Below are 25,964 nucleotides of genomic sequence, written 5' to 3' on the forward strand. Positions count from 1 at the left end.
TAGTTTATATCTACCACCATAACACAGTCAGTACATGTAGTTTATATCTACCACCATAACACAGTCAATACATGTAGTTTATATCTACCACCATAACACAGTCAGTACATGTAGTTTATATCTACCACCATAACATAGTCAGTACATGTAGTTTATATCTACCACCATAACACAGTCAGTACATGTAGTTTACCACCATAACACAGTCAGTACATGTAGTTTATTTCTGCCCACAGTGTGTTGTAACTCTTGTTGTTGCCTGTGTCCTAGTAACAGTAGGGCAGCAGAGAGAGCCTCTTGTTACCAACCTGCTGAATATTTCATGGTGTTGAGAAATGAACACAATGCCTGACCACACTACTAGAGAGAGAAAGGGGTGGGGGGGAAGAGAGAGAGTTGGAGAGAGGGAGTAGAAACAGAGAAGGTAAGGTAGTTGAGGAGGAGGTGAAGAGAGAGAGAGAGACAGGTAGAGAGAGAAAGAGAGTGTCCAATTCCCCCATTCACAACTACTCTCTTTACCCTGTTAGCTTCACCCTCGATGCTAATTCGGTCAGACCAGAACTCTATCGGGTCTATATTCCTCTCCGTTTCCTACAGACCCTCTCCACCTCTGACCCTCCACCTTTGACCTTTCACGTATCCCTCAGATCGAGTGTTGTGTCCTGGAGTCCATCCCAGAGTCGTCGAGGTCGTCGAGAGACGAGACCCAGTCGTTATCGAGAGATGAGAAGGATACTCTCCACTCAGCTGGGATGCTAGCCTCCTCCACACAGCAGGCGCATGCTAACAGCTACGGCTCACAGCAGAGGAACAGCCAACCGTGCTCCACACTGAAGGTAAGAAGCCTTCCTAACAGTCAAGTGACATCAACACCTCAGGGTTAGCTTCTCCAGTCTACTGTAAGGACCGAAATAACTTGGATCAAGAAGCAGTGCTCACATTGCTAACTCTAGAAAGTACGTTTTGCTCTGTTAGTGTAACGAAGAACCCGAAATCGTGTGGAAATGATAACAAACCAAAGAGAAAATCAAGACTGGGTGTTTATATGCTAAAGCAACAGTGGTTATATGCTAAAGCAACAGTGGTTATATGCTAAAGCAACAGTGGTTATATGCTAAAGCAACAGTGGTTATATGCTAAAGCAACAGTGGTTATATGCTAAGCAACAGTGGTTATATGCTAAAGCAACAGTGGTTATATGCTAAAGCAACAGTGGTTATATGCTAAAGCAACAGTGGTTATATGCTAAAGCAACAGTGGTTATATGCTAAAGCAACAGTGGTTATATGCTAAACGCAGGCAGCCAGCTCACCTTACTGTTTGCTATAGTACCTTTTCAGGTCAAAAACAAACGGAAAGACATGAGTCAAGTGTGTGAATAGGAACTAGTCGACCTAGGGTATGTTTTTATCCTCCCAACCCTTAGAGAAGTGGCCTATTCCAAGTTGTTTATACTTCAGTAAATAGTGTTCACATTCTGCCATACTCGGTTCCTGTATCGTACTGACCTGTAGATACAACACTGTTCCCTCTATAGGTTCCTGTATCGTCCTGTAGATACAACACTGTTCCCTCTATAGGTTCCTGTATCGTACTGACCTGTAGATACAACACTGTTCCCTCTATAGGTTCCTGTATCGTACTGACCTGTAGATACAACACTGTTCCCTCTATAGGTTCCTGTATCGTACTGACCTGTAGATACAACACTGTTCCCTCTATAGGTTCCTGTATAATACTGACCTGTAGATACAACACTGTTCCCTCTATAGGTTCCTGTATCGTACTGACCTGTAGATACAACACTGTTCCCTCTATAGGTTCCTGTATCGTCCTGTAGATACAACACTGTTCCCTCTATAGGTTCCTGTATCGTACTAACCTGTAGATACAACACTGTTCCCTCTATAGTTTCCTGTATCGTACTGACCTGTAGATACAACACTGTTCCCTCTATAGGTTCCTGTATCATACTGACCTGTAGATACAACACTGTTCCCTCTATAGGTTCCTGTATCGTACTGACCTGTAGATACAACACTGTTCCCTCTATAGGTTCCTGTATCGTACTGACCTGTAGATACAACACTGTTCCCTCTATAGGTTCCTGTATCGTACTGACCTGTAGATACAACACTGTTCCCTCTATAGGTTCCTGTACTGACCTGTAGATACAACACTGTTCCCTCTATAGTTTCCTGTATCGTACTGACCTGTAGATACAACACTGTTCCCTCTATAGGTTCCTGTATCATACTGACCTGTAGATACAACACTGTTCCCTCTATAGGTTCCTGTACTGACCTGTAGATACAACACTGTTCCCTCTATAGGTTCCTGTATCATACTGGACCTGTAGATACAACACTGTTCCCTCTATAGGTTCCTGTACTGACCTGTAGATACAACACTGTTCCCTCTATAGGTTTCCTGTATCGTCCTGTAGATACAACACTGTTCCCTCTATAGGTTCCTGTATCGTACTGACCTGTAGATACAACACTGTTCCCTCTATAGGTTCCTGTACTGACCTGTAGATACACACTGTTCCCTCTATAGGTTCCTGTATCATACTGACCTGTAGATACAACACTGTTCCCTCTATAGGTTCCTGTACTGACCTGTAGATACAACACTGTTCCCTCTATAGGTTCCTGTACATACTGATCCTGTAGATACAACACTGTTCCCTCTATAGGTTCCTGTACGTGAGCCTGTAGATACAACACTGTTCCCTCTATAGGTTCCTGTATACGTCCTGTAGATACAACACTGTTCCCTCTATAGGTTCCTGTATCGTACTGACCTGTAGATACAACACTGTTCCCTCTATAGGTTCCTGTACTGACCTGTAGATACAACACTGTTCCCTCTATAGGTTCCTGTATCTACTGACCTGTAGATACAACACTGTTCCCTCTATAGGTTCCTGTACTGACCTGTAGATACAACACTGTTCCCTCTATAGGTTCCTGTATCATACTGACCTGTAGATACAACACTGTTCCCTCTATAGGTTCCTGTACTGACCTGTAGATACAACACTGTTCCCTCTATAGGTTCCTGTATCGTCCTGTAGATACAACACTGTTCCCTCTATAGGTTCCTGTATCGTACTGACCTGTAGATACAACACTGTTCCCTCTATAGGTTCCTGTACTGACCTGTAGATACAACACTGTTCCCTCTATAGGTTCCTGTATCGTACTGACCTGTAGATACAACACTGTTCCCTCTATAGGTTCCTGTACTGACCTGTAGATACAACACTGTTCCCTCTATAGGTTCCTGTATTACTGACCTGTAGATACAACACTGTTCCCTCTATAGGTTCCTGTACTGACCTGTAGATACAACAACTGTTCCCTCTATAGGTTCCTGTATCGTCTGACCTGTAGATACAACACTGTTCCCTCTATAGGTTCCTGTATCATACTGACCTGTAGATACAACACTGTTCCCTCTATAGGTTCCTGTACTGACCTGTAGATACAACACTGTTCCCTCTATAGGTTCCTGTACTGACCTGTAGATACAACACTGTTCCCTCTATAGGTTCCTGTAGCATACTACCACCTGGAGATACAACACTGTTCCCTCTATAGGTTCCTGTATCGTCCCTGTAGATACAACACTGTTCCCTCTATAGGTTCCTGTATCATACTGACCTGTAGATACAACACTGTTCCCTCTATAGGTTCCTGTACTGACCTGTAGATACAACACTGTTCCCTCTATAGGTTCCTGTACTGACCTGTAGATACAACACTGTTCCCTCTATAGGTTCCTGTATCATACTGACCTGTAGATACAACACTGTTCCCTCTATAGGTTCCTGTATCATACTGACCTGTAGATACAACACTGTTCCCTCTATAGGTTCCTGTATCATACTGACCTGTAGATACAACACTGTTCCCTCTATAGGTTCCTGTACTGACCTGTAGATACAACACTGTTCCCTCTATAGGTTCCTGTACTGACCTGTAGATACAACACTGTTCCCTCTATTGGTTCCTGTATCATACTGACCTGTAGATACAACACTGTTCCCTCTATAGGTTCCTGTATCATACTGACCTGTAGATACAACACTGTTCCCTCTATAGGTTCCTGTACTGACCTGTAGATACAACACTGTTCCCTCTATAGGTTCCTGTATCGTACTGACCTGTAGATACAACACTGTTCCCTCTATAGGTTCCTGTATCATACTGACCTGTAGATACAACACTGTTCCCTCTATAGGTTCCTGTACTGACCTGTAGATACAACACTGTTCCCTCTATAGGTTCCTGTACTGACCTGTAGATACAACACTGTTCCCTCTATAGGTTCCTGTATCATACTGACCTGTAGATACAACACTGTTCCCTCTATAGGTTCCTGTACTGACCTGTAGATACAACACTGTTCCCTCTATAGGTTCCTGTATCATACTGACCTGTAGATACAACACTGTTCCCTCTATAGGTTCCTGTACTGACCTGTAGATACAACACTGTTCCCTCTATAGGTTCCTGTGCTGACCTGTAGATACAACACTGTTCCCTCTATAGGTTCCTGTATCGTCCTGTAGATACAACACTGTTCCCTCTATAGGTTCCTGTATCATACTGACCTGTAGATACAACACTGTTCCCTCTATAGGTTCCTGTACTGACCTGTAGATACAACACTGTTCCCTCTATAGGTCCCTGTACTGACCTGTAGATACAACACTGTTCCCTCTATAGGTTCCTGTATCATACTGACCTGTAGATACAACACTGTTCCCTCTATAGGTTCCTGTATCATACTGACCTGTAGATACAACACTGTTCCCTCTATAGGTTCCTGTACTGACCTGTAGATACAACACTGTTCCCTCTATAGGTTCCTGTACTGACCTGTAGATACAACACTGTTCCCTCTATAGGTTCCTGTATCATACTGACCTGTAGATACAACACTGTTCCCTCTATAGGTTCCTGTATCATACTGACCTGTAGATACAACACTGTTCCCTCTATAGGTTCCTGTACTGACCTGTAGATACAACACTGTTCCCTCTATAGGTTCCTGTATCGTACTGACCTGTAGATACAACACTGTTCCCTCTATAGGTTCCTGTATCATACTGACCTGTAGATACAGCACTGTTCCCTCTATAGGTTCCTGTACTGACCTGTAGATACAACACTGTCCCCTCTATAGTTCCTGTACTGACCTGTAGATACAACACTGTTCCCTCTATAGGTTCCTGTACTGACCTGTAGATACAACACTGTTCCCTCTATAGGTTCCTGTACTGACCTGTAGATACAACACTGTTCCCTCTATAGGTTCCTGTATCATACTGACCTGTAGATACAACACTGTTCCCTCTATAGGTTCCTGTACTGACCTGTAGATACAACACTGTTCCCTCTATAGGTTCCTGTATCATACTGACTGTAGATACAACACTGTTCCCTCTATAGGTTCCTGTACTGACCTGTAGATACAACACTGTTCCCTCTATAGGTTCCTGTATCATACTGACCTGTAGATACAACACTGTTCCCTCTATAGGTTCCTGTACTGACCTGTAGATATAACACTGTTCCCTCTATAGGTTCCTGTACTGACCTGTAGATACAACACTGTTCCCTCTTTAGGTTCCTATACTGACCTGTAGATACAACACTGTTCCCTCTATAGGTTCCTGTATCGTACTGACCTGTAGATACAACACTGTTCCCTCTATAGGTTCCTGTATCGTACTGACCTGTAGATACAACACTGTTCCCTCTATAGGTTCCTGTATCGTACTGACCTGTAGATACAACACTGTTCCCTCTATAGGTTCCTGTATCGTACTGACCTGTAGATACAACACTGTTCCCTCTATAGGTTCCTGTATCGTACTGACCTGTAGATACAACACTGTTCCCTCTATAGGTTCCTGTATCGTACTGACCTGTAGATACAACACTGTTCCCTCTATAGGTTCCTGTATCGTACTGACCTGTAGATACAACACTGTTCCCTCTATAGGTTCCTGTATCGTACTAACCTGTAGATACAACACTGTTCCCTCTATAGTTTCCTGTATCGTACTGACCTGTAGATACAACACTGTTCCCTCTATAGGTTCCTGTACTGACCTGTAGATACAACACTGTTCCCTCTATAGTTTCCTGTATCGTACTGACCTGTAGATACAACACTGTTCCCTCTATAGGTTCCTGTATCATACTGACCTGTAGATACAACACTGTTCCCTCTATAGGTTCCTGTACTGACCTGTAGATACAACACTGTTCCCTCTATAGGTTCCTGTATCATACTGACCTGTAGATACAACACTGTTCCCTCTATAGGTTCCTGTACTGACCTGTAGATACAACACTGTTCCCTCTATAGGTTCCTGTATCGTCCTGTAGATACAACACTGTTCCCTCTATAGGTTCCTGTATCGTACTGACCTGTAGATACAACACTGTTCCCTCTATAGGTTCCTGTACTGACCTGTAGATACAACACTGTTCCCTCTATAGGTTCCTGTATCATACTGACCTGTAGATACAACACTGTTCCCTCTATAGGTTCCTGTACTGACCTGTAGATACAACACTGTTCCCTCTATAGGTTCCTGTATCATACTGACCTGTAGATACAACACTGTTCCCTCTATAGGTTCCTGTACTGACCTGTAGATACAACACTGTTCCCTCTATAGGTTCCTGTATCGTCCTGTAGATACAACACTGTTCCCTCTATAGGTTCCTGTATCGTACTGACCTGTAGATACAACACTGTTCCCTCTATAGGTTCCTGTACTGACCTGTAGATACAACACTGTTCCCTCTATAGGTTCCTGTATCGTACTGACCTGTAGATACAACACTGTTCCCTCTATAGGTTCCTGTACTGACCTGTAGATACAACACTGTTCCCTCTATAGGTTCCTGTATCGTACTGACCTGTAGATACAACTGTTCCCTCTATAGGTTCCTGTATCGTACTGACCTGTAGATGCAACACTGTTCCCTCTATAGGTTCCTGTATCGTCCTGTAGATACAACACTGTTCCCTCTATAGGTTCCTGTATCGTACTGACCTGTAGATACAACACTGTTCCCTCTATAGGTTCCTGTATCATACTGACCTGTAGATACAACACTGTTCCCTCTATAGGTTCCTGTACTGACCTGTAGATACAACACTGTTCCCTCTATAGGTTCCTGTACTGACCTGTAGATACAACACTGTTCCCTCTATAGGTTCCTGTACTGACCTGTAGATACAACACTGTTCCCTCTATAGGTTCCTGTACTGACCTGTAGATACAACACTGTTCCCTCTATAGGTTCCTGTATCGTCCTGTAGATACAACACTGTTCCCTCTATAGGTTCCTGTATCATACTGACCTGTAGATACAACACTGTTCCCTCTATAGGTTCCTGTACTGACCTGTAGATACAACACTGTTCCCTCTATAGGTTCCTGTACTGACCTGTAGATACAACACTGTTCCCTCTATAGGTTCCTGTATCATACTGACCTGTAGATACAACACTGTTCCCTCTATAGGTTCCTGTATCATACTGACCTGTAGATACAACACTGTTCCCTCTATAGGTTCCTGTATCATACTGACCTGTAGATACAACACTGTTCCCTCTATAGGTTCCTGTACTGACCTGTAGATACAACACTGTTCCCTCTATAGGTTCCTGTACTGACCTGTAGATACAACACTGTTCCCTCTATTGGTTCCTGTATCATACTGACCTGTAGATACAACACTGTTCCCTCTATAGGTTCCTGTATCATACTGACCTGTAGATACAACACTGTTCCCTCTATAGGTTCCTGTACTGACCTGTAGATACAACACTGTTCCCTCTATAGGTTCCTGTATCGTACTGACCTGTAGATACAACACTGTTCCCTCTATAGGTTCCTGTACTGACCTGTAGATACAACACTGTTCCCTCTATAGGTTCCTGTATCGTACTGACCTGTAGATACAACACTGTTCCCTCTATAGGTTCCTGTATCATACTGACCTGTAGATACAACACTGTTCCCTCTATAGGTTCCTGTACTGACCTGTAGATACAACACTGTTCCCTCTATAGGTTCCTGTACTGACCTGTAGATACAACACTGTTCCCTCTATAGGTTCCTGTATCATACTGACCTGTAGATACAACACTGTTCCCTCTATAGGTTCCTGTACTGACCTGTAGATACAACACTGTTCCCTCTATAGGTTCCTGTATCATACTGACCTGTAGATACAACACTGTTCCCTCTATAGGTTCCTGTACTGACCTGTAGATACAACACTGTTCCCTCTATAGGTTCCTGTGCTGACCTGTAGATACAACACTGTTCCCTCTATAGGTTCCTGTATCGTCCTGTAGATACAACACTGTTCCCTCTATAGGTTCCTGTATCATACTGACCTGTAGATACAACACTGTTCCCTCTATAGGTTCCTGTACTGACCTGTAGATACAACACTGTTCCCTCTATAGGTCCCTGTACTGACCTGTAGATACAACACTGTTCCCTCTATAGGTTCCTGTATCATACTGACCTGTAGATACAACACTGTTCCCTCTATAGGTTCCTGTATCATACTGACCTGTAGATACAACACTGTTCCCTCTATAGGTTCCTGTACTGACCTGTAGATACAACACTGTTCCCTCTATAGGTTCCTGTACTGACCTGTAGATACAACACTGTTCCCTCTATAGGTTCCTGTATCATACTGACCTGTAGATACAACACTGTTCCCTCTATAGGTTCCTGTATCATACTGACCTGTAGATACAACACTGTTCCCTCTATAGGTTCCTGTACTGACCTGTAGATACAACACTGTTCCCTCTATAGGTTCCTGTATCGTACTGACCTGTAGATACAACACTGTTCCCTCTATAGGTTCCTGTATCATACTGACCTGTAGATACAGCACTGTTCCCTCTATAGGTTCCTGTACTGACCTGTAGATACAACACTGTTCCCTCTATAGGTTCCTGTACTGACCTGTAGATACAACACTGTTCCCTCTATAGGTTCCTGTACTGACCTGTAGATACAACACTGTTCCCTCTATAGGTTCCTGTACTGACCTGTAGATACAACACTGTTCCCTCTATAGGTTCCTGTATCATACTGACCTGTAGATACAACACTGTTCCCTCTATAGGTTCCTGTACTGACCTGTAGATACAACACTGTTCCCTCTATAGGTTCCTGTATCATACTGACCTGTAGATACAACACTGTTCCCTCTATAGGTTCCTGTACTGACCTGTAGATACAACACTGTTCCCTCTATAGGTTCCTGTATCATACTGACCTGTAGATACAACACTGTTCCCTCTATAGGTTCCTGTACTGACCTGTAGATATAACACTGTTCCCTCTATAGGTTCCTGTACTGACCTGTAGATACAACACTGTTCCCTCTTTAGGTTCCTATACTGACCTGTAGATACAACACTGTTCCTCTATAGGTTCCTGTATCGTACTGACCTGTAGATACAACACTGTTCCCTCTATAGGTTCCTGTATCGTACTGACCTGTAGATACAACACTGTTCCCTCTATAGGTTCCTGTATCGTACTGACCTGTAGATACAACACTGTTCCCTCTATAGGTTCCTGTATCGTACTGACCTGTAGATACAACACTGTTCCCTCTATAGGTTCCTGTATCGTACTGACCTGTAGATACAACACTGTTCCCTCTATAGGTTCCTGTATCGTACTGACCTGTAGATACAACACTGTTCCCTCTATAGGTTCCTGTATCGTACTGACCTGTAGATACAACACTGTTCCCTCTATAGGTTCCTGTATCGTACTAACCTGTAGATACAACACTGTTCCCTCTATAGTTTCCTGTATCGTACTGACCTGTAGATACAACACTGTTCCCTCTATAGGTTCCTGTACTGACCTGTAGATACAACACTGTTCCCTCTATAGTTTCCTGTATCGTACTGACCTGTAGATACAACACTGTTCCCTCTATAGGTTCCTGTATCATACTGACCTGTAGATACAACACTGTTCCCTCTATAGGTTCCTGTACTGACCTGTAGATACAACACTGTTCCCTCTATAGGTTCCTGTATCATACTGACCTGTAGATACAACACTGTTCCCTCTATAGGTTCCTGTACTGACCTGTAGATACAACACTGTTCCCTCTATAGGTTCCTGTATCGTCCTGTAGATACAACACTGTTCCCTCTATAGGTTCCTGTATCGTACTGACCTGTAGATACAACACTGTTCCCTCTATAGGTTCCTGTACTGACCTGTAGATACAACACTGTTCCCTCTATAGGTTCCTGTATCATACTGACCTGTAGATACAACACTGTTCCCTCTATAGGTTCCTGTACTGACCTGTAGATACAACACTGTTCCCTCTATAGGTTCCTGTATCATACTGACCTGTAGATACAACACTGTTCCCTCTATAGGTTCCTGTACTGACCTGTAGATACAACACTGTTCCCTCTATAGGTTCCTGTATCGTCCTGTAGATACAACACTGTTCCCTCTATAGGTTCCTGTATCGTACTGACCTGTAGATACAACACTGTTCCCTCTATAGGTTCCTGTACTGACCTGTAGATACAACACTGTTCCCTCTATAGGTTCCTGTATCGTACTGACCTGTAGATACAACACTGTTCCCTCTATAGGTTCCTGTACTGACCTGTAGATACAACACTGTTCCCTCTATAGGTTCCTGTATCGTACTGACCTGTAGATACAACTGTTCCCTCTATAGGTTCCTGTATCGTACTGACCTGTAGATGCAACACTGTTCCCTCTATAGGTTCCTGTATCGTCCTGTAGATACAACACTGTTCCCTCTATAGGTTCCTGTATCGTACTGACCTGTAGATACAACACTGTTCCCTCTATAGGTTCCTGTATCATACTGACCTGTAGATACAACACTGTTCCCTCTATAGGTTCCTGTACTGACCTGTAGATACAACACTGTTCCCTCTATAGGTTCCTGTACTGACCTGTAGATACAACACTGTTCCCTCTATAGGTTCCTGTACTGACCTGTAGATACAACACTGTTCCCTCTATAGGTTCCTGTACTGACCTGTAGATACAACACTGTTCCCTCTATAGGTTCCTGTATCGTCCTGTAGATACAACACTGTTCCCTCTATAGGTTCCTGTATCATACTGACCTGTAGATACAACACTGTTCCCTCTATAGGTTCCTGTACTGACCTGTAGATACAACACTGTTCCCTCTATAGGTTCCTGTACTGACCTGTAGATACAACACTGTTCCCTCTATAGGTTCCTGTATCATACTGACCTGTAGATACAACACTGTTCCCTCTATAGGTTCCTGTATCATACTGACCTGTAGATACAACACTGTTCCCTCTATAGGTTCCTGTATCATACTGACCTGTAGATACAACACTGTTCCCTCTATAGGTTCCTGTACTGACCTGTAGATACAACACTGTTCCCTCTATAGGTTCCTGTACTGACCTGTAGATACAACACTGTTCCCTCTATTGGTTCCTGTATCATACTGACCTGTAGATACAACACTGTTCCCTCTATAGGTTCCTGTATCATACTGACCTGTAGATACAACACTGTTCCCTCTATAGGTTCCTGTACTGACCTGTAGATACAACACTGTTCCCTCTATAGGTTCCTGTATCGTACTGACCTGTAGATACAACACTGTTCCCTCTATAGGTTCCTGTATCATACTGACCTGTAGATACAACACTGTTCCCTCTATAGGTTCCTGTACTGACCTGTAGATACAACACTGTTCCCTCTATAGGTTCCTGTACTGACCTGTAGATACAACACTGTTCCCTCTATAGGTTCCTGTACTGACCTGTAGATACAACACTGTTCCCTCTATAGGTTCCTGTACTGACCTGTAGATACAACACTGTTCCCTCTATAGGTTCCTGTACTGACCTGTAGATACAACACTGTTCCCTCTATAGGTTCCTGTACTGACCTGTAGATACAACACTGTTCCCTCTATAGGTTCCTGTATCGTCCTGTAGATACAACACTGTTCCCTCTATAGGTTCCTGTATCATACTGACCTGTAGATACAACACTGTTCCCTCTATAGGTTCCTGTACTGACCTGTAGATACAACACTGTTCCCTCTATAGGTCCCTGTACTGACCTGTAGATACAACACTGTTCCCTCTATAGGTTCCTGTATCATACTGACCTGTAGATACAACACTGTTCCCTCTATAGGTTCCTGTATCATACTGACCTGTAGATACAACACTGTTCCCTCTATAGGTTCCTGTACTGACCTGTAGATACAACACTGTTCCCTCTATAGGTTCCTGTACTGACCTGTAGATACAACACTGTTCCCTCTATAGGTTCCTGTATCATACTGACCTGTAGATACAACACTGTTCCCTCTATAGGTTCCTGTATCATACTGACCTGTAGATACAACACTGTTCCCTCTATAGGTTCCTGTACTGACCTGTAGATACAACACTGTTCCCTCTATAGGTTCCTGTATCGTACTGACCTGTAGATACAACACTGTTCCCTCTATAGGTTCCTGTATCATACTGACCTGTAGATACAGCACTGTTCCCTCTATAGGTTCCTGTACTGACCTGTAGATACAACACTGTTCCCTCTATAGGTTCCTGTACTGACCTGTAGATACAACACTGTTCCCTCTATAGGTTCCTGTACTGACCTGTAGATACAACACTGATCCCTCTATAGGTTCCTGTACTGACCTGTAGATACAACACTGTTCCCTCTATAGGTTCCTGTATCATACTGACCTGTAGATACAACACTGTTCCCTCTATAGGTTCCTGTACTGACCTGTAGATACAACACTGTTCCCTCTATAGGTTCCTGTATCATACTGACCTGTAGATACAACACTGTTCCCTCTATAGGTTCCTGTACTGACCTGTAGATACAACACTGTTCCCTCTATAGGTTCCTGTATCATACTGACCTGTAGATACAACACTGTTCCCTCTATAGGTTCCTGTACTGACCTGTAGATACAACACTGTTCCCTCTATAGGTTCCTGTACTGACCTGTAGATACAACACTGTTCCCTCTATAGGTTCCTGTATCATACTGACCTGTAGATACAACACTGTTCCCTCTATAGGTTCCTGTATCATACTGACCTGTAGATACAACACTGTTCCCTCTATAGGTTCCTGTATCATACTGACCTGTAGATACAACACTGTTCCCTCTATAGGTTCCTGTACTGACCTGTAGATACAACACTGTTCCCTCTATAGGTTCCTGTACTGACCTGTAGATACAACACTGTTCCCTCTATTGGTTCCTGTATCATACTGACCTGTAGATACAACACTGTTCCCTCTATAGGTTCCTGTATCATACTGACCTGTAGATACAACACTGTTCCCTCTATAGGTTCCTGTACTGACCTGTAGATACAACACTGTTCCCTCTATAGGTTCCTGTATCGTACTGACCTGTAGATACAACACTGTTCCCTCTATAGGTTCCTGTATCATACTGACCTGTAGATACAACACTGTTCCCTCTATAGGTTCCTGTACTGACCTGTAGATACAACACTGTTCCCTCTATAGGTTCCTGTACTGACCTGTAGATACAACACTGTTCCCTCTATAGGTTCCTGTACTGACCTGTAGATACAACACTGTTCCCTCTATAGGTTCCTGTACTGACCTGTAGATACAACACTGTTCCCTCTATAGGTTCCTGTACTGACCTGTAGATACAACACTGTTCCCTCTATAGGTTCCTGTACTGACCTGTAGATACAACACTGTTCCCTCTATAGGTTCCTGTATCGTCCTGTAGATACAACACTGTTCCCTCTATAGGTTCCTGTATCATACTGACCTGTAGATACAACACTGTTCCCTCTATAGGTTCCTGTACTGACCTGTAGATACAACACTGTTCCCTCTATAGGTCCCTGTACTGACCTGTAGATACAACACTGTTCCCTCTATAGGTTCCTGTATCATACTGACCTGTAGATACAACACTGTTCCCTCTATAGGTTCCTGTATCATACTGACCTGTAGATACAACACTGTTCCCTCTATAGGTTCCTGTACTGACCTGTAGATACAACACTGTTCCCTCTATAGGTTCCTGTACTGACCTGTAGATACAACACTGTTCCCTCTATAGGTTCCTGTACTGACCTGTAGATACAACACTGTTCCCTCTATAGGTTCCTGTACTGACCTGTAGATACAACACTGTTCCCTCTATAGGTTCCTGTATCATACTGACCTGTAGATACAACACTGTTCCCTCTATAGGTTCCTGTACTGACCTGTAGATACAACACTGTTCCCTCTATAGGTTCCTGTATCATACTGACCTGTAGATATAACACTGTTCCCTCTATAGGTTCCTGTACTGACCTGTAGATACAACACTGTTCCCTCTATAGGTTCCTGTATCATACTGACCTGTAGATACAACACTGTTCCCTCTATAGGTTCCTGTACTGACCTGTAGATATAACACTGTTCCCTCTATAGGTTCCTGTACTGACCTGTAGATACAACACTGTTCCCTCTTTAGGTTCCTATACTGACCTGTAGATACAACACTGTTCCCTCTATAGGTTCCTGTATCGTACTGACCTGTAGATACAACACTGTTCCCTCTATAGGTTCCTGTACTGACCTGTAGATACAACACTGTTCCCTCTATAGGTTCCTGTACTGACCTGTAGATACAACACTGTTCCCTCTATAGGTTCCTGTATCGTACTGACCTGTAGATACAACACTGTTCCCTCTATAGGTTCCTGTATCGTACTGACCTGTAGATACAACACTGTTCCCTCTATAGGTTCCTGTATCGTACTGACCTGTAGATACAACACTGTTCCCTCTATAGGTTCCTGTATCGTACTGACCTGTAGATACAACACTGTTCCCTCTATAGGTTCCTGTATCGTACTGACCTGTAGATACAACACTGTTCCCTCTATAGGTTCATGTATCGTACTGACCTGTAGATACAACACTGTTCCCTCTATAGGTTCCTGTATCGTACTGACCTGTAGATACAACACTGTTCCCTCTATAGGTTCCTGTATCGTACTGACCTGTAGATACAACACTGTTCCCTCTATAGGTTCCTGTATCGTACTGACCTGTAGATACAACACTGTTCCCTCTATAGGTTCCTGTACTGACCTGTAGATACAACACTGTTCCCTCTATAGGTTCCTGTACTGACCTGTAGATACAACACTGTTCCCTCTATAGGTTCCTGTACTGACCTGTAGATACAACACTGTTCCCTCTATAGGTTCCTGTACTGACCTGTAGATACAACACTGTTCCCTCTATAGGTTAGTTTATTTCCTGTTTAGAGTCATTGGTCCAGCTGGATCGGTGTCATTGGGCCAGCTGGATCAGTGTCATTGGGCCAGCTGGATCGGTGTCATTGGGCCAGCTGGATCGGTGTCATTGGGCCAGCTGGATCGTTGTCATTGGTCCAGCTGGATCAGTGTCATTGGGCCAGCTGGATCAGTGTCATTGGGCCAGCTGGATCGGTGTCATTGGGCCAGCTGGATCGGTGTCATTGGTCCAGCTGGATCGGTGTCATTGGTCCAGCTGGATCAGTGTCATTGGGCCAGCTGGATCAGTGTCATTTTTTGTCCAGTCATCCATCAGTTCATTCATCCGTCCTCCCGTTGATTGATTGATTCATCCCTTTTATTTTCTGTTATCTTTCTCAGGACGAGAAATCTCCACGTCATTGTTCCAGCGGCAACATGGAGGACGGCGATAAGCTCCTGGCCCCCCCCCCTTCTTTCGGCAGCCATTTTGAGAGGACGATCGATGTTGTCAGGGGCAACCGTAGCCTTGGTATGTTATCGGTGTTTTTCATTGTGGCGGGGTGTCTGTGCGTGTACGTCGTCGGCACGGCGATACTGGGCGGAGAGGAGGAGAAGCTGATAATCGAGGGAAGTCAAAGATTTTTTCAGGAGTTGAGGTGAAGACTGGTGTTTCTTAATAAGGGAATATCTGTTAAAAGGGCTTATTGAATTTATAAAGTCGTATTGAATTCAATCAATCAAGTTGAAAACGTGAGAGAAAGAGAGAGAGGAAGAATGTTGACTTGCACTTTTTATTAAGGGCACCCCATAGAAAACCCATGTTGATGACTGTGAAAGACAGAGTGGACCTCTGTTAATAAGAAAACCCATGTTGATGACTGTGAAAGAGAGAGTGGACCTCTGTTAAGATAACCCATGTTGATGACTGTGAAAGAGAGAGTGGACCTCTGAAAACCCATGTTGATGACTGTGAAAGAGAGAGTGGACCTCTGTTAAGATAACCCATGTTGATGACTGTGAAAGAGAGAGTGGACCTCTGTTAAGATAACCCATGTTGATGACTGTGAAAGAGAGAGTGGACCTCTGTTAAGATAACCCATATTGATGACTGTGAAAGAGAGAGTGGACCTCTGAAAACCCATGTTGATGACTGTGAAAGAGAGAGTGGACCTCTGAAAACCCATGTTGATGACTGTGAAAGAGAGAGTGGACCTCTGAAAACCCATGTTGATTACTGTGAAAGAGAGAGTGGACCTCTGAAAACCCATGTTGATGACTGTGAAAGAGAGAGTGGACCTCTGAAAACCCATGTTGATTACTGTGAAAGAGAGTGTGGACCTCTGTTAAGATAACCCATGTTGTTGACTGCGAAAGAGTGAGTGGACCTCTGAAAACCCATGTTGATGACTGTGAAAGAGAGAGTGGACCTCTGAAAACCCATGTTGATTACTGTGAAAGAGAGAGTGGACCTCTGTTAATTAGAAAACCCATGTTGTTGACTGTGAAAGAGAGAGTGGAACTCTGAAAACCCATGTTGTTGACTGTGAAAGAGAGAGTGGACCTCTGTTAAGATAACCCATATTGATGACTGTGAAAGAGAGAGTGGACCTCTGTTAAGATAACCCATATTGATGACTGTGAAAGAGAGAGTGGATCTCTGTTAAGATAACCCATGTTGTTGACTGTGAAAGAGAGAGTGGACCTCTGTTAAGATAACCCATGTTGTTGACTGTGAAAGAGACAGAGAACTGAACCTTTATTTAACTAGGCTACTGGGGAACAGTGGGTTAACTGCCTTGTTCAGGGGCAGAATTATATATTTTTACCTTGTCAGCTCGGGGATTTGACCCAGCAACCTTTGCGGTTACTGGCCCAACACTCTAACTACTGGGCTACCTGCCTCCTCTAACCACTAGGATACCTGCCTCCTCTAACCACTAGGCTACCTGCCTCCTCTAACCACTAGGCTACCTGCCTCCTCTAACTACTAGGCCACCTGCCTCCTCTAACCACCAGGCTACCTGCCTCCTCTAACCACTAGACTACCTGCCTCCTCTAACCACTAGGCTACCTGCCTCCTCTAACCACTAGGCTACCTGCCTCCTCTAACCACTAGGCTACCTGCCTCCTCTAACCACCAGGCTACCTGCCTCCTCTAACCACTAGGCTACCTGCCTCCTCTAACCACTAGGCTACCTGCCTCCTCTAACCACTAGGCTACCTGCCTCCTCTAACCACCAGGCTACCTGCCTCCTCTAACCACTAGGCTACCTGCCTCCTCTAACCACCAGGCTACCTGCCTCCTCTAACCACTAGGCTACCTGCCTCCTCTAACCACTCGGCTACCTGCCTCCTCTAACCACTAGGCTACCTGCCTCCTCTAACCACTAGGCTACCTGCCTCCTCTAACCACTAGGCCACCTGCCTCCTCTAACCACCAGGCTACCTGCCTCCTCTAACCACTAGGCTACCTGCCTCCTCTAACCACCAGGCTACCTGCCTCCTCTAACCACTAGGCTACCTGCCTCCTCTAACCACTAGGCTACCTGCCTCCTCTAACCACTAGGCTACCTGCCTCCTCTAACCACTAGGCTACCTGCCTCCTCTAACCACTAGGCTACCTGCCTCCTCTAACCACTAGGCTACCTGCCTCCTCTAACCACTAGGCTACCTGTCTCCTCTAACCACTAGGCTACCTGTCTCCTCTATCCACTAGGCTACCTGCCTCCTCTAACCACTAGGCTACCTGCCTCCTCTAACCACTAGGCTACCTGTCTCCTCTAACCACTAGGCTACCTGTCTCCTCTATCCACTAGGCTACCTGTCTCCTCTAACCACTAGGCTACCTGCCTCCTCTAACCACTAGGCTACCTGCCTCCTCTAACCACTAGGCTACCTGCCACATTGTCATCATCACTGTAATGACAGGAATGCCAGTGACAACTGTCTGTTTTGTCTCTAGGTTTGTCAGCAACATGGTAGGATTATAGTCATGTTATTGATTTGGTTATTTGCCATCACTTTAGAGAAGTTAGTTTCCCGGACTACGGAATCCATTTTTAAACGTATCAAAGTTCTGCATTAGTTTTACTTTACTTTGTGTGTGAGCATTCAGACCTAGAATGCTTTGTGGAATTATTGTTGGTCCATTTGGGATGACAGAATGTTGTGAGCATTCAGACCTAGAATGCTTTGTGGAATTATTGTTGGTCCATTTGGGATGACAGAATGTTGTGAGCATTCAGACCTAGAATGCTCTGTGGAATTATTGTTGGTCCATTTGGGATGACAGAATGTTGTGAGCATTCAGACCTAGAATGCTTTGTGGAATTATTGTTGGTCCATTTGGGATGACAGAATGTTGTGAGCATTCAGACCTAGAATGCTCTGTGGAATTATTGTTGGTCCATTTGGGATGACAGAATGTTGTGAGCATTCAAACCTAGAATGCTTTGTGGAATTATTGTTGGTCCATTTGGGATGACAGAATGTTGTGAGCATTCAGACCTAGAATGCTTTGTGGAATTATTGTTGGTCCATTTGGGATGACAGAATGTTGTGAGCATATCGTTGTTATTTTAGCACTAAGGTGTGTTTTATAATTATTACCTTGCCTGACACCTTACCAACATTAGATGTTCAAAATTACACCAACACATACATGTGTTCTACAGCTCTACATGTATAAATATATATATATATTTCTTACTGTACTGTGTATGGTATGGCTTTGGCAGTTTTGTGTGAACATGTGTTTTTTTTGTTGGTGAACTCACCTTTTTGTGAGAACACATTTGAGAAAGTTGTGAGAGATTTGTGAGAATACGTGTTTGTTTTGTTTTGTGGACCCCATCGTTTGTTAGAACACACATATGTGAGAACACTGTTTATGTGACCGTCTCGTTTGTTTTTAACACGTAGTTTGTTAAAAAAAAAGAGATGGTTGTGTGTGTGAGAACATTTTGTAAGTCTGTGATGTTTTGTTTCTTGCCTTGGGGAATGCATGGGGGTGTTGTTTCATGTTTGTTTTGTTTGTGAAGATAAATGCGTTACACTTTAGTTCTTGTTCGTTTGAGACGGTTTCTTCACAAATGCGTGAAACTGCTTTTTAATTTCTTTGTTTCTGTCTTTGTGGTCTTTGTGGATTCTTACTAGCCTCTTTATTAACTGGGTTGTCGAAAAATGTCTGTCTTAAAAAAAAAACTACAGACAAAAATAAGACTAAAACAAAGACAAAAACCTACAGACAAAAATAAGTGGTTACACGATGATAGTTAATGTGATATTATATTACTCAATGTTATCTTTACAGATTATATATTTATATACATTTATATATATTTATATATATTGATATATATATTTATATATATTTATATATATTTATATATATATTTATATACATTTATATATATTTATATATATTTATATATATTGATATATATATTTATATATATTTATATATATATTTATATACATTTATATATATTTATATACATATTTATATACATTTATATATATTTATATATATTTATATACATTTATATATATTTATATATATTTATATATATTTATATATATTGATATATATATTTATATACATTTATATATATTTATATACATTTATATATATTTATATATATTTATATATATTTATATATATTTATATATATTTATATATATTTATATACATTTATATATATTTATATACATTTATATATATTTATATATATTTATATATATTTATATACATTTATATATATTTATATATATTTATATATATTTATATATATTTATATATATTGATATATATATTTATATATATTTATATATATTTATATATATTTATATACATTTATATATATTTATATATATTGATATATATATTTATATATATTTATATATATTTATATATATATTTATATACATTTATATATATTTATATATATTTATATACATTTATATATATTTATATATATTTATATATATTTATATATATTGATATATATATTTATATACATTTATATATATTTATATACATTTATATATATTTATATATATTTATATATATTTATATACATTTATATATATTTATATATATTTATATATATTTATATATATTTATATATATTGATATATATATTTATATATATTTATATATATTTATATACATTTATATATATTTATATATATTTATATATATTTATATATATTTATATATATTTATATATATTTATATACATTTATATATATATACATTTATATATATTTATATATATTTATATATATTTACATATATTTATATATATTTATATACATTTATATATATATTTATATACATTTATATATATATTTATATATATTTACATATATTTATATATATTTATATACATTTATATATATATATATATATATATTTATATACAGTTGCTGTGAAGGAAAGTGCTGTCTGTTCGTGTTCAGACCTTTCACTGTAGCGTCTCTCAGAGGTCAATAACTGTGATCGTCTATGTGGCTGTAACCCATATGCACTATGATTGTATTGTAATTTGAATGTAATGAGAGAAGAAAGAAATAAAAAAATCAATAAACTATATATTTTAAACATACATAAAACGTCATTTATTTTTGATCTACCTTCAAATTGTGTACGCTCATAGTGTGTTGGTGTGGTCCCTTGGTGTAGATGTGATGTGATTAGTGTGTAGTCCTAATGCACTCCTCCACAAGTTTGTGTTTCCCGTTGTGTGTGTGTGTGTGTGTGTGTGTGTGGTCCTACGTGTGTGTGGTCCTACGTGTGTGTGTGTGTGTGGTCCTACTTGTGTGTGTGTGTGTGTGTGTGTGTGTGGTCCTACGTGTGTGTGTGTGTGTGTGTGTGTGTGTGTGTGTGTGTGTGTGTGTGTGTGTGTGGTCCTACGCGTGTGTGTGTGTGTGTGTGGTCCTATGTGTGTGTGTGTGTGTGTGGTCCTACATGTGTGTGTGTGTGTGTGTGGTCCTACGTGTGTGTGTGTGTGTGTGTGGTCCTACGTGTGTGTGTGTGTGTGTGTGGTCCTACGTGTGTGTGTGTGTGTGGTCCTACGTGTGTGTGTGTGGTCCTACGTGTGTGTGTGTGTGTGTGTGTGTGGTCCTACGTGTGTGTGTGTGTGTGTGTGTGGTCCTATGTGTGTGTGTGTGTGTGTGGCCCTACGTGTGTGTGTGTGTGTGTGTGTGTGTGTGTGTGTGTGTGTGTGTGTGTGTGTGTGTGTGTGTGTGTGTGTGTGTGTGTTATCCTTGCTGAATACTAGATAGCCAAAGCCTCTTAAAGCCATGTGTGTGTGTGTGTGTTACCCTTGCTGAATACTAGATAGCCAAAGCCTCTTAAAGCCATGTTTGTGTGTGTGTGTGTTATCCTTGCTGAATACTAGATAGCCAAAGCCTCTTAAAGCCATGTTTGTGTGTGTGTGTGTGGTCCTACGTGTGTGTGTGTGTGTGTTATCCTTGCTGAATACTAGATAGCCAAAGCCTCTTAAAGCCATGTTTGTGTGTGTGTGTGTGGTCCTATGTGTGTATGTGTGTGTGTTATCCTTGCTGAATACTAGATAGCCAAAGCCTCTTAAAGCCATGTGTGTGTGTGTGTGGTCCTACGTGTGTGTGTGTGTGTGTTATCCTTGCTGAATACTAGATAGCCAAAGCCTCTTAAAGCCACGTGTGTGTGTGTGTGTGTGTGTTATCCTTGCTGAATACTAGATAGCCAAAGCCTCTTAAAGCCATGTGTGTGTGCAACTGTGTTTGTTTAATCTTCCTAAAACCCTTTTTGTACCTTTGACACTGAGGTGTGTGTGTGTGTGTGTGTGTGTGTGTGTGTGTGTGTGTGTGTGTGTGTGTGTGTATCTGTCTGTGTGTGTGTGTGTGTGTGTGTGTGTGTGTGTTTGCACGCTAGCCGTCTGTCAGCTTTGGCATTAGTTCAATTTTGGGGGTTAACCCAACAGTCACCTGTTCCCCACCTCCACTCTGTATGTGTGTGTGTGTGTGTGTGTGTGTGTGTGTGTGTGTGTGTGTGTGTGTGTGTGTGTGTGTGTGTGTGTGTGTGTGTGTGTGTGTGTGTGTGTGTCTGTCTGTCTGTGAGCGCAGACGGATCCCCCATGTTTGTGTCCTTGTACAACTAGTTGGCCCCAATTCAATCAGATAAAGAGAAACCCTACTGAGGGGTCACTCAGAGCATTACCTCTGTTATTGGAGGTGAAACCCCACTGTGGGGTCACTCATAACATTACCTCTGTCATTGACACTGTCAGAGGTGTCAGCTGTGTTAAAACATTGACACTATCAGAGGTGTCAGCTGTGTTTAAACATTGACACTATCAGAGGTGTCAGCTGTGTTTAAACATTGACACTATCAGAGGTGTCAGCTGTGTTTAAACATTGACACTATCAGAGGTGTCAGCTGTGTTTAAACATTGACACTATCAGAGGTGTCAGCTGTGTTAAAACATTGACGCTATCAGAGGTGTCAGCTGTGTTAATTAAACATCGACACTATCAGAGGTGTCAGCTGTGTTAAAACCAGGTAAACTGAAGAGAACACATTCTCTCTTTTTTAAAGCTATAATGACATGACCTGAGTTTGTGTTCGTCTCTATGTCTGTGTGTTGTAGTGTGACTACGGGTCTATGTGTTGTAGTGTGTTGTAGTGTGACTACAGGTATATGTGTTGTAGTGTGTTGTAGTGTGACTACAGGTATATGTGTTGTAGTGTGTTGTAGTGTGACTACAGGTATATGTGTTGTAGTGTGTTGTAGTGTGACTACAGGTATATGTGTTGTAGTGTGACTACAGGTATATGTGTTGTAGTGTAACTACAGGTATATGTGTTGTAGTGTAACTACAGGTATATGTGTTGTAGTGTAACTACAGGTATATGTGTTGTAGTGTGACTACAGGTATATGTGTTGTAGTGTGTTGTAGTGTAACTACAGGTATATGTGTTGTAGTGCGACTACAGGTATATGTGTTGTAGTGTGTTGTAGTGTAACTACAGGTATATGTGTTGTAGTGTGGTGTAGTGTAACTACAGGTATATGTGTTGTAGTGTAACTACAGGTATATGTGTTGTAGTGTGTTGTAGTGTGACTACAGGTATATGTGTTGTAGTGTGACTACAGGTATATGTGTTGTAGTGTAACTACAGGTATATGTGTTGTAGTGTGACTACAGGTATATGTGTTGTAGTGTGTTGTAGTGTAACTACAGGTATATGTGTTGTAGTGTGACTACAGGTATATGTGTTGTAGTGTGGTGTAGTGTAACTACAGGTATATGTGTTGTAGTGTAACTACAGGTATATGTGTTGTAGTGTGACTACAGGTATATGTGTTGTAGTGTGTTGTAGTGTAACTACAGGTATATGTGTTGTAGTGTAACTACAGGTATATGTGTTGTAGTGTGTTGTAGTGTGACTACAGGTATATGTGTTGTAGTGTGTTGTAGTGTAACTACAGGTATATGTGTTGTAGTGTGACTACAGGTATATGTGTTGTAGTGTGTTGTAGTGTAACTACAGGTATATGTGTTGTAGTGTGGTGTAGTGTAACTACAGGTATATGTGTTGTAGTGTAACTACAGGTATATGTGTTGTAGTGTGTTGTAGTGTGACTACAGGTATATGTGTTGTAGTGTGACTACAGGTATATGTGTTGTAGTGTAACTACAGGTATATGTGTTGTAGTGTGACTACAGGTATATGTGTTGTAGTGTGGTGTAGTGTAACTACAGGTATATGTGTTGTAGTGTGTTGTAGTGTGACTACAGGTATATGTGTTGTAGTGTGACTACAGGTATATGTGTTGTAGTGTAACTACAGGTATATGTGTTGTAGTGTGGTGTAGTGTAACTACAGGTATATGTGTTGTAGTGTGTTGTAGTGTAACTACAGGTATATGTGTTGTAGTGTGGTGTAGTGTAACTACAGGTATATGTGTTGTAGTGTAACTACAGGTATATGTGTTATAGTGTGTTGTAGTGTAACTACAGGTATATGTGTTGTAGTGTAACTACAGGTATATGTGTTGTAGTGTGACTACAGGTATATGTGTTGTAGTGTGGTGTAGTGTAACTACAGGTATATGTGTTGTAGTGTGACTACAGGTATATGTGTTGTAGTGTAACTACAGGTATATGTGTTATAGTGTGTTGTAGTGTAACTACAGGTATATGTGTTGTAGTGTAACTACAGGTATATGTGTTGTAGTGTGACTACAGGTATATGTGTTGTAGTGTGGTGTAGTGTAACTACAGGTATATGTGTTGTAGTGTGTTGTAGTGTAACTACAGGTATATGTGTTATAGTGTGTTGTAGTGTAACTACAGGTATATGTGTTGTAGTGTGTTGTAGTGTAACTACAGGTATATGTGTTGTAGTGTGACTACAGGTATATGTGTTGTAGTGTGGTGTAGTGTAACTACAGGTATATGTGTTGTAGTGTGTTGTAGTGTAACTACAGGTATATGTGTTGTAGTGTAACTACAGGTATATGTGTTGTAGTGTAACTACAGGTATATGTGTTATAGTGTGTTGTAGTGTAACTACAGGTATATGTGTTGTAGTGTAACTACAGGTATATGTGTTGTAGTGTGACTACAGGTATATGTGTTGTAGTGTGGTGTAGTGTAACTACAGGTATATGTGTTGTAGTGTGACTACAGGTATATGTGTTGTAGTGTGACTACAGGTATATGTGTTGTAGTGTAACTACAGGTATATGTGTTATAGTGTGTTGTAGTGTAACTACAGGTATATGTGTTGTAGTGTGTTGTAGTGTAACTACAGGTATATGTGTTGTAGTGTAACTACAGGTATATGTGCTGTAGTGTGACTACAGGTATATGTGTTGTAGTGTGTTGTAGTGTAACTACAGGTATATGTGTTGTAGTGTGACTACAGGTATATGTGTTGTAGTGTGTTGTAGTGTAACTACAGGTATATGTGTTGTAGTGTGACTACAGGTATATGTGTTGTAGTGTGTTGTAGTGTAACTACAGGTATATGTGTTGTAGTGTGGTGTAGTGTAACTACAGGTATATGTGTTGTAGTGTAACTACAGGTATATGTGTTGTAGTGTGTTGTAGTGTAACTACAGGTATATGTGTTGTAGTGTAACTACAGGTATATGTGCTGTAGTGTGACTACAGGTATATGTGGTGTAGTGTGACTACAGGTATATGTGTTGTAGTGTGGTGTAGTGTAACTACAGGTATATGTGTTGTAGTGTAACTACAATGTGTTGTAGTGTATATATGTGTGTTTGTGTGTGTATGTGTTAACAGGCCTGACAGTGAGTGTTACTACAGGTATATATATATGTGTGTGTGTGTGTTAAGAGGCCTGACAGTGAGTGCTACTACAGGTATATATATGTGTGTGTGTGTGTGTGTGTGTGTTAACAGGCCTGACAGTGAGTGCTATGAAGGATGGCTCAGGGATGTTGATCCGGTCAGTGGTCCGTGGAGGGTCTGTCTGTCAGGACGGGAGGCTGGGAGTCGGGGACACTATCCTGGCTGTTAACGGAGAACCCACCACCAACCTGACCAACGCTATG

The 25,964-nt window shown here is 41.5% G+C and overlaps 1 protein-coding gene across 1 annotated transcript in view; it reads left to right on the forward strand.

Annotated features, from left to right (window-relative positions):
• The window catches only part of LOC116372533 (uncharacterized), a 135,289-nt gene that overhangs the window by 72,193 nt on the left and 37,132 nt on the right, over positions 1-25,964 (forward strand). The window contains 3 exon segments of the mRNA XM_031821357.1: positions 648-836; positions 15,790-15,919; positions 25,813-25,964. The exon segment at positions 25,813-25,964 is cut by the window's right edge and continues 47 nt beyond it. Coding sequence (XP_031677217.1) covers positions 648-836; positions 15,790-15,919; positions 25,813-25,964 — 471 coding nt within the window.

The sequence above is a fragment of the Oncorhynchus kisutch genome, unplaced genomic scaffold, assembly GCF_002021735.2.
Source record: "Oncorhynchus kisutch isolate 150728-3 unplaced genomic scaffold, Okis_V2 scaffold3965, whole genome shotgun sequence".
Taxonomy (NCBI): Eukaryota; Metazoa; Chordata; class Actinopteri; order Salmoniformes; family Salmonidae; genus Oncorhynchus; species Oncorhynchus kisutch.